Source organism: Eufriesea mexicana, unplaced genomic scaffold (genome assembly GCF_001483705.2).
Source record: "Eufriesea mexicana isolate 0111107269 unplaced genomic scaffold, ASM148370v2 scaffold571, whole genome shotgun sequence".
Classification (NCBI taxonomy): Eukaryota; Metazoa; Arthropoda; class Insecta; order Hymenoptera; family Apidae; genus Eufriesea; species Eufriesea mexicana.
Window position 1 is genome coordinate 132,091 of NW_016908756.1, and position 10,086 is coordinate 142,176.

Consider the following 10,086-nt stretch of genomic DNA (forward strand, 5'->3'; position numbering starts at 1 on the left):
TCAGATGTGGTCGAAGAACTGACTGCATTCAGGAAACGACGACACTCGCAATACTTCCTTCAGGCGCGCCCAACTGTGGATCAACTTGTTGGATTCATGGCGCGCACGTATCTATTCAAGGAGTAGGTATCGTTAACTAGAATAGAAAGTAACTAGAAGAATGTACAACTTGTACATATATTGTAGCTGTCTTAAGTTTAAACAACTATTCAAGGCATTATTGAATGCCTTAATTAACTGGATCTCGAATTTGTCTCACTCGAATTGCTATTCAAATACCTTAATAATTAAATATTTCAAGAATTTTGAGTGTTTTGGAAATATTTGAGAATTTTATGTAAACAAATGAACAGTATAGAGAAAGGAAAATGATACACATTACTTGAGTACAGGAATAATGTGCTAATTACGTATGCAAGCGAAACAATTAGCATACGAGTGAAAGAGACCTTAATTGAGCATTCTTCGTGACTCTCCGACGTAAACACATTAATCTTACTTCATTTTCAGCTTTGAATTAAATGAGTCACGACAAAGCCGGTCTTCGACGATTTACTTTCGATTTTCTAGTTTCTCATCAGCAAATATTACGATATCTAATGAATATTTAAATAAAAGTCTGGGATCAACGTACAATATTGCATGCATATATGAAGAAAGTAATTTTAAAGAATCTGCCGATTCATTGATCCATCATGGCCAAATTAGATAAAGAAAGTTTCGCTTTCTATCGTCCTTTGCGTGTAATCTTATGGATAATGTTACGCACAAAACATTCGTTTAGGATTATCTGCTGTATGATCGAAAAAATAGGCTATTAAAACTGTTAGGGTAGCTTTTAATTGATTCAAATATACATTTGATCAATTAATGGTGAAAATTACCCGTGAAATGGAAAGTGTAGGAAAAAAGAACCGAGTTTACTTTTATGTGGCGCGTAATTGAACATACGATAATTGTAATAGGACATGAAAACATGATAAATGTTTAAAAAAAATGACACGAAATAGGTGTAAACTATAATGATTCTTATGATCTTCATACAACGATAAGCATGTTAAAGTTCTTGGGATACTTGTGGTATATTCATTTCTAAAATAAATTGGCTCTTCCTACATTTGCCTTTTTATAAATTCTACACGCTTCTGGAAAGAATTCAACTATAAACGGATGCACTGTTTAAGACAATCAGAGCATCGCCACTTTAAACGACGTTAATTCAGCGTATATTCAATATTTGAAGAATTTCACGTTCCAAATAAATCGGGCTAACAAAAATACTGTTCATATTGAGAACATTCATACATCGTGCTCCATACCTATGCAAAAGAACATGATCCAGCAATTATCTCGAACAGTAGAATGATTCTTAAAATCAACGAATGAAAATAAGCATGAAACAGCACCAAATTGATGATCTGATAACGATTTATTAGATAAGAGATATCAGTAATGGATTTATATGTGAACATCGTAAAACATCTTAACATATATTAACAGAGGAAACGTAACAAACGTACATAAATTGAAATGATCAAGAATGCACTTCATCGTTAATGATACAATTACAACGGAAGACTAAAGATTAATTGAAAACTTATGTACTCAGACATAATTGTCTCAAACATAATCTTCCTCGTCGAATTTCTCCTGAAAATAATTACACGTCGGACTACAATAACTACAGCAGAGATCTGTTCGCCGATCCGATTCTCGTTGAGGATTTCACGCTACTAGCTGAATTATTTATACCCGACTCACTTCTATGCTGTTCATCGGAACCAGTTTTCGTGCTCTTATTCTCCACTTCTTCTTGCGAACAACACTTCGACCCTTGCTTCCCGGACCTTATTACTGTCTTATTCGCTACTGTGCCTAGTGAATAATTCATCCTGTCATCGACTGACTTCCGAAACGACCTTAAGAACGCGTCACCGTTGTCGTCGTTCCTTTTTTGTAAGCCCATGTGGCTCTGCTTATTCGCCGACGATTCAATTGCTTTCCAATGATGATCAGCTGATCTAGGTACCTTTGAGAAAATAGGGCCCAGCTCCATTGGCTCGAACCTCTCTTCGCTATCCTTCTTAATGGCTGGCTCAACGCTTCCATCTAGATTGAGGTACCTCATATTCTTGCTAGCAAACTGGATGCTGTATTTTGGTTGCTCTTCGTTGGATTCGTTGAAGATATGTTTCGATGGAGCCTGTTGATCGTTGAAGTTTGGCATTTGCTGTGGATTTGGGAATTCGTCACTTGAAAACGCTTTGAACGAGGGAGTAGGATTATGGTAAACCATTTGCATGGGTACAGAGAAGTTCCTCGGATCCTGTAACTGCTGAAAATCGACGGTCAACAGCTTCGAATTTTCGTTACTGGATTCATTAGCACTTGGTAGGTAAAACTGATTCATATACTCGGAGCTGTCTTGGAAACCGTTTGCCTGAGGATGTAGGCTACCTTGGGTCCTGTTTACCCGATCAGTTGTCGCCAAACGAGAAATAGGGTTGGCATGGTTGTTCCTAACTATTGCAACCAAAGCAGGATTCTGCTTGTGATGATTGATGATCTGCTGGACACCGTTTACATTGCCTTGCTTAAAGTTTAACTTGTATGTTCTCATTCTGTGGCCCTCTATAGAGTTCCTATTCGCGTGTTCACTATTTTGAGCAAAGCTAGTCGATGGTTTTGAAACTTTAATAACATTATTACTAGATGATAATGCACTGTCCGATGACATCTGATGAACATTGGTATGATGATTGTAGGTTGCGATCAGTCCATCGTTTGACAAAGGAAGAGATCCATGGTCAACCAACGGGATCTCCGCGTGCTCTATCACTTCGCTGGAGGGAAGGATATTTTTATCGAACGTCGACTCAATTTCGGTAGCCGGTAAGTGTGATATTAATCGTACCACCAAATGATCTGAGTTCACTGGTTCCAGGAGTCTTATGTACACTTTATCACCCACGCCTGGGAAATCAAATGGCCCAATGAGAGGACCCATGGATTTTGGAGGATCGATCACACGTCGAATTATGTCCACGATCGAGTCAAAGATGTTCTTGTTTTTCGTCACTCGATAGACAGGCTCGATGCGAATGGCTCCTTCCTCGAAAGCTTCCGCTGGCCCCTGCACGGTCTCTATATGCTGATTTTCAATGTAGTTCTCGTTCAGTTCGTATGATCGCCCTATGTTACCTGTCTTGCCACCAGAGTGTTGGAGTTGCCTTCGACGTCGGTTTCCTTTAAACCGAATTGGCTCACGAAGTCCTGATGACATCGAACGACCTGGACGAATTTTGATAAATCTTTTACTTGGACCAACGAAAACATTCGAGTGTGTTTTATGTTGATTAGGGGATGCTTTCTGTCGATATGTTTCTGGTTGAGAGGTGGTAAACGTTATCTTTCTAGGGTCAGTCTCATTTTCCGATTTCAGCTGCGGCAGATTCTCCTTCGGCTCCTGCCATCTGTATTCAAACAAAATTTGGTACGATTTATTATTTTATTTACCTATTTCTTTTTTTACTTTCTTATTGGTTTTTAAATAATCCCTCATTTAATATTTATGAAATATGGAAGTACTTAATGACAATTACTAGTCCCCATAATCATGGAACTCAAAACAAGTACCTCATTTGCTTAGTGTTAAGAATACTGTAACCCTTTCTACTGAAATTGTGACTGAAGCTCATCATGAACTTTTTATACTAGGTAAACAATGACAAGTTGCACTCATCAGAAATTTTTGAAGAATAAAATGTTTTAATTAAAAGAAATACGTGAAAAAAGAAGCAATGGATCTAATTCTTTGCATATAAATTTCTGTGTTGACTACTGCTATATAAACTAAAAAAACAAAAACAAAAATTAAATTACAGTGGAAGCATTTAAATATAATATGGAAATATTGAATATAAGCCTGAAAAAAAAACAGGAACCTACCTCTTTGAACGCACGGTTTCTGCACCAAGGAATGTTGATATTAATGCAATGTAGACCTGCAACCATGAAAAGTAGTCATAAACCTGTTAACTTCTCATTTTCTGACTCCAAATACAAGTATGTGGAACGTTAATAACTTTCTCAATTTTTCATCAATTAAATAGAAATACAAACAGAGATAACATGGGAACTCCACTTGTTCAAAGGATCACAAGCACGTCACGATTATTCATGGCAAACTTAAAAGGATAAAAATTGTTTGGACCAAAGTGCGTTCTTCTAGCTTCCGCACGATCTTTCATTAATCCTCAGCCAAAGAATTGAAAGAATTACAATACGATATTTCTCACGTCGTTCACCGCGTATACCAATTCACTCACCGTGATCACACGCGCGATCCTCATGTCTCTGATCGTACCACGTCCCACTAGATCACTTCACCGATCCTACTATGGGAACGCCTGTCCATTGGCAACGTCTTTTAAAGCTTCCCCGGAGCCCGCTTGTACGCTGTTAAACTGGACTTGACAACATTGTTTTGCGTATGTACGTGATGTTGAAACTGGTGGTTTTCTCTTCAATGGAAAAAAGAAAAAGAAACAAAGAAAAACACTGAGAAGATGTACAACAAATTCCTACCTGTTTCGTGTCGAGTCACGAGGAATTGGTGCGCATCACACTACTACTTCCTTTGAAGTCATGAAGCATATAGGATAAAAATCAACATTTCGAATGTGGAGTATACACATATTTAGTAAAATTTGAAGCCGATCGAGTTTCGATAAATGCAATACCAAGATTAATCGAATAGCATTTTATTAGGAAAATTTAATCAAATTAACAGAGATGTACTACTACATATACCAAAGTGGTAGGAAAGACACCAACTATATTCTTGGGTCAATCGTGATGTTGGTTTATGCATAGACACAAAATGAATTTCTATGGTGAAGATTATTTTAGTTATTTTAAATTATTTCGTGTTGAAATCAATTTGTCAGTTAATAATCATATTAATATATTTACAGCCAGTGACGTTTGATTCCAAACTGCAATTCGGAGAATAATTATCCACTTGTCTCATATTTTAGAACAAATTTTGTAATTTTTATTCTTGGCTTAGATAGTTAGAAGAATGAATTTCTTTATTTAAACCGGATTTAAATGTATCACCTGTAATAGAGAACTACAGCAAACTACCTATGACGAATCAATCACGCACATACTACCCGTTCAGCAATGAAGCTTGCATACACGGTTGCCGTCATTTAGGAGTTAAACAGTACTAGGGAACTATTATGTCTTATGAAAAATTATGATCTTACTATGTTATGAAAAAGGTAATAAATAATCTATATTTAAAAAGTTATATTTATAAATATTTAAAAAGTTCACTTACTATGTTGTGTCAAATTTCTCAATCATTTTCGCAATTTTCACAGAAACACGTACTGCCACGCACTATAAAAGGGGCATGCGATAGAAGAAATTATTGAAATGAAGTGCACGTGTTCCTATTCGTACTCCCTAACGAAAAGTACAAGATACCTTCTGAATATTATCTTACAAAAAAATATCCTCACACGAACCGTACGTGGGTCTACTATGCTTAATAATAAAGTATGATTTAATTTTTCTGCTTATATATGTGCACGCCATTGGTGCATTCGGAATCCATGGATATCGCCTCCTACTTACGACCACTAAAGATAGTCGCCTCAACGAAAGTGAATTTTCCTATGTAAAGCAAGTTTAATTGGAGGATGAAACGCATGGGCAATGAGGTTTCTATTTAAGTAACTGATATCATTGGTTTCTCGTCCAAAAGCAGTGAAGGTGAGAGGCCAAACTTCGAAGCAGTAGCTGGATGCATTCCGAGAGCCAACCTGTTCCTCACGTTGAATTAATTGACGTGAAACGAAAGCAGAGGTCTACCCGTCCCGGCTAAGAAATTGCACCAAGACGCCATAACTGGTGGCGAATCGAACTTGTACAGGGAGGAGAAAAAAGCTATTAGTTAGCTGGCTATTAAGAAGGTTCATTAAAAACACGTTGACGTGTAGACGATGGCGAAACGAGCGCAAGAAAGATGTTGAAAACGTGAAACATGTTCGAGAAATTCTTGTTCATAAGGAATAAAAAAAAGAAGAAAAATGTTCGGAAAATGTCCATCGGAACGTCTCTATGAAAGTAAAAATTGGAAAATTACAGAGCACGAGATATATAAAGTTCTTTTTATTGTCAACGAGATCGTGCGTCCTACATATCGTTAGACAGCTCTAGAACACGTGTTTGATACATCGTTTTGTATTTCTACGTTTTCAGTAATTGAAAGTATAACTGCAATTTAACACTAGAACTAATAAACCGGTCAAAATGTCTGGTTCCAAATCTTTTCGTTTTTACAATTAGTAAAATCGTACAGTTACTTTTCAACATTATTAACATTAAATTCTATTCAGATAGAAATATAATCAGAATATATGTATTGTATATATTGATACATATATGTATATATATATATGTGTGTGTATACTATATTTAGGTATACATTATAGATCAGCGGTTCTGGTGTTAAAGAACGTGATCATGCAGTCGATAATATTTTCAGAAACTCTGAATACATTATTAAATTTTTTTCAATTAGTAAAAGTTTTGATACTTTTAAACCACTTACACTTTTCTTTCGCTGTTTTGCTAATGAAGTAATATTTTTTAGAGAGAAACAAAAGGATCTAATCGTGAAACTTGGCCGTCGTAGTTGAATAAATAGCACCTCTCTAATGAATAATACAACTGGGCATTAATAGATTCATGGCACGAGAGTACTTTTCAACATTGTAAACATTCTCCGCGCATAATTTCCATGCGTTATTTTCGATCTTAGAATTCGATAGGTCCATTTAATTATAATTAAAACGACGCTTTCCATCAAAACGATAACCGTAGGCCGCGCTGTTTGGAGCGCCAACCAGGGCAGGATTCTTGAACTGATGAAACGAGCCATGAAGATGCGGTGGCCTCACGGCGTTTTGTTCCTCCTCCTGCGATCCTTTTAAGTAGAACGCCTCGAATTGTCCTTCTGGTAGTAAAATGTCCTTCAATGATTTATCGTTTGGATCATAGGCCATCCCAACCATGGTCAAAGAAATTAGCAGGAACCACTAAAATTATATAAATATTAGATTATAGAATTAAAATTACATTAATTGTAAAATGATCGTTTTTAAATTAATAAGACTCGATAATAGCAATCATAGATAGTATAGATTGTTTAGGAAAATTATAGAATCGTGAAAACCCTCGATGATGACACTAATTCAACTATATTCGAACATTACATTCAAATAACCTCGGCACTCATTGTACTTTTATGACCTTCATATGATCTTGACTTCTAATGTCACAATCACAATGGCTTACACTCACTAACATGATCTCCCTTGCGATCTTCGAATGATTTTTGCCAAGATTACAATTTGCTAAGAAAAAATTACGCATGTAGAAAAAAATATATGCATGACAATTCTAATTGCAAGTAGCATTATTAAATTTGATATTTGCAAAATAAGTTATTGGAAATACTGAAATTTTGCAGTATGTTTTGAAATAATAGATGTAAACGTACGTACCATAAAGAAGGAAAAAGGGTTTGCCCCCATGCTTTTATTTTTATTCTACGTTGTCCAAATGCTGAAATATAAAAAAACATTTCGAGTGTGTATAAAGTAAAAAAGGGAACGAAGAAAATTTCAACCGTATCGTGAAATTATGAAAAATACAAAAATCATACATCAAATAATTAAAATTATTTGAAATAGTTGAAATCGTTTTAATTATACGACCGCGATACAATGTAACGGAGTAAATCGAGTTTTAATGTATTAGAAAGCTTTGTAATTGCAAGCATCTGCATCTCTGATCACGAATTAGGTAATTTCACGAATTTATCGACTTATTTTGCAGTTTAATTCATCCAAATAAATGGGAATCGTTGTTTCAAAATATCAAATTCTGATTGTGCGTGATACGTTTTCTATTTATTTTCTCCTCAATCGGTATACGCCATTGATAAAAAGAGTAACCATAAACTGCGCGCGTTCATTCGTCATTAATTTCGCGAGCACGCAACAGGTTTGTATTTCTTCTTGTTACACTCGCCTGGCTTTTTATGTTTTGTATATGATTAAAAATATTTGACTGTACATACTTAATAATTAAAAGTAAAAATATATTTAACTTATTTATTAAATATTTTTTGTTTAATTGTCTAAAAATTTATAATAAAAAAAGTTATTAATAGGATAAAAGTAATTACAAAACATGATAGGAAGTAGATAATATAGATGAGAAACTAGTTGAACCAAATTTAACGTATTTTGACGCATAATTGATTAAATTCAATTAAACGTAACTAATTACCAATTCTACTTTCACTTTTCTGGTACTCAGTAACAATTGAAACTACTCATGAAGAAAGAAAAGGATGAAACGGTCATATTAATTCTATATTGAACTTACATCGCGATATTAAGCCTACTATAAAAAGTTCTCTATCATAAAGAAATTGCTAAACTACGAGTTTTCAACTTACCGAACGTAGTCGTAGCAAAAGTGAAAGCAGCTCCGACGATCGCACACAACAGTATAGAGAGACGTTTCCTCTACCTGCATACATTTAACAACCTTACTACTGCCAAGTGCCCCCACCCTAAAAACTAAGAACAGCTTCAAAGGCTGCAGAAATGAAAATCAACAAAATTGTAAATGGGTAAATCTTAAATTTTGATGAGATCACTAAATACATTTTTCATGAATTTATTTTTTAAAATGAAATAATTGTGCTGAGATTAAAGTGAAGGGAACAAATAACAGATTGCATCATTTTTGTAAAGGCAAACAAAGACAATACAGATAAATGTAAGAAACTATATTTGTACAAACTGTACAATAAAATCAGGTATCATCGTAGAAATACAATATTGAAGAATAATAAAATATAATTAAACTATGATATGCATAATCGAAAGAAACAACATGTATCTTACAAAAAGTTAATGCTGTTACAAATTACTGGATGCCTGACCTCATTTAATCGAAACATTATAAATTAAAAAAGAAATTTACATTCAGTTTTTAAAACAAAACAAATGAACTAAATTGTTCGTAAACGTAGAACATTACTATTACAATGTGCAATGTATATTGTCTAAAACAGTGCAAAACATCGATTCCATTAATTGTCAAATCTCTTAAAACTCACGATATGGTAAACATAATGTCATGTTTTGTATATTCCTTGTCATATATAATACAGCCGCATAGTTATATATATTACCTTCACGATGTAAATTATACTAGTATAGTAAGTTTCAGCATTATAAGTCAGGAAGCAACTTAGCGTTGTTACTACCGCGAAACAATGATTCCAATATCTTAATACAAGAAGCTTTACAAGAAGCATACTTTATTGTATGCTTACAAGTTTACAAATTTTAATTATAATATATATATATATAGATATTTTAAATGTTGTTCATTTTGTTTAAGTGCCTTCCAAAATCGGTTGCAATAAAATAAGAACGGTAGATAACAGTATAAAATTACAAACATTCTATTCACTTGCACATGAATCCATAATACATCACAATTATTTTACATTTACAAATATTAAATATCCCTGGGATACAACCACATACCATGGTAATATATTATACGGAATACAAATAAGAATCTTGTTTTGTCTTTCCCCTTGGAGGTGATGTAAAGGGTGAAAACCAAGCAATTGAAAATCTTCCAAACACAGCTTGAATGGATTTCCACCTGCTATTACGAACCCACCTGGCTTTTTCTTTTTTAAGTTGCTCAATACCCTTTAAAAAATGATATAAATAAATAATTTCTTTGAAGTTCTTCATTTATCATTATATACATACAGTTTCATCATTCCAAATTGCTTGCAATTGTGTCCCCAACATTACAACTGTAAAGATGGCAAATAGGAGAGCTTCAAGAACTAAAAAAAGCAACAGTACCACTGTTGCAGGTGGACTAAATGTAGAACATTCTTTCCATTCTTGTCTTACACATGTAGCAAATTGTTGTATACATAAGAATAGAGAATGCAATGACATTCCT

At 34.4% G+C, this 10,086-nt stretch overlaps 3 protein-coding genes across 3 annotated transcripts in view; all 3 read right to left on the bottom strand.

Moving 5' to 3' along the window:
• Positions 1-1,681: 1,681 nt before the first annotated feature.
• Positions 1,682-4,352, bottom strand: LOC108546048 (uncharacterized). The gene is made up of 3 exons (XM_017897966.1): positions 4,329-4,352; positions 3,949-4,004; positions 1,682-3,473 (listed from the first exon to the last, which is right to left on the bottom strand). The coding sequence occupies exons 1-3, from the start codon at positions 4,350-4,352 to the stop codon at positions 1,682-1,684; spliced, it is 1,872 nt and encodes a 623-aa protein (XP_017753455.1).
• A 2,499-nt stretch (positions 4,353-6,851) lies between these two features.
• On the bottom strand, positions 6,852-7,383 carry LOC108546049 (uncharacterized). Its single transcript, XM_017897967.1, has 2 exons — positions 7,318-7,383; positions 6,852-7,112 (listed from the first exon to the last, which is right to left on the bottom strand). The coding sequence occupies exons 1-2, from the start codon at positions 7,381-7,383 to the stop codon at positions 6,852-6,854; spliced, it is 327 nt and encodes a 108-aa protein (XP_017753456.1).
• A 2,121-nt stretch (positions 7,384-9,504) lies between these two features.
• LOC108546068 (palmitoyltransferase ZDHHC3) overlaps positions 9,505-10,086 on the bottom strand; it is a 1,441-nt gene continuing 859 nt past the window's right edge. Inside the window, exons 5-6 of the mRNA XM_017897988.1 lie at positions 9,885-10,084; positions 9,505-9,821 (exon numbers count right to left, since the gene is read on the bottom strand). Coding sequence (XP_017753477.1) covers positions 9,660-9,821; positions 9,885-10,084 — 362 coding nt within the window. The 3' untranslated portion in view covers positions 9,505-9,659. The remainder of the gene's footprint in view (positions 9,822-9,884; positions 10,085-10,086) is intronic.

Excerpts from the sequence above, each read along its gene's own strand:
- LOC108546048 (XM_017897966.1), bottom strand. The coding sequence starts at position 4,352 with ATGAGGATCGCGCGTGTGATCACG. Across the intron at positions 4,005-4,328 it reads GGATCGCGCGTGTGATCACG|GTCTACATTGCATTAATATC; the intron begins GTGAGTGAATTG and ends TCATGGTTGCAG. Across the intron at positions 3,474-3,948 it reads GAAACCGTGCGTTCAAAGAG|ATGGCAGGAGCCGAAGGAGA; the intron begins GTAGGTTCCTGT and ends GTTTGAATACAG.
- LOC108546049 (XM_017897967.1), bottom strand. The coding sequence starts at position 7,383 with ATGTTAGTGAGTGTAAGCCATTGTGATTGTGACATTAGAAGTCAAGAT. Across the intron at positions 7,113-7,317 it reads ATCATATGAAGGTCATAAAA|TGGTTCCTGCTAATTTCTTT; the intron begins GTACAATGAGTG and ends ATATAATTTTAG.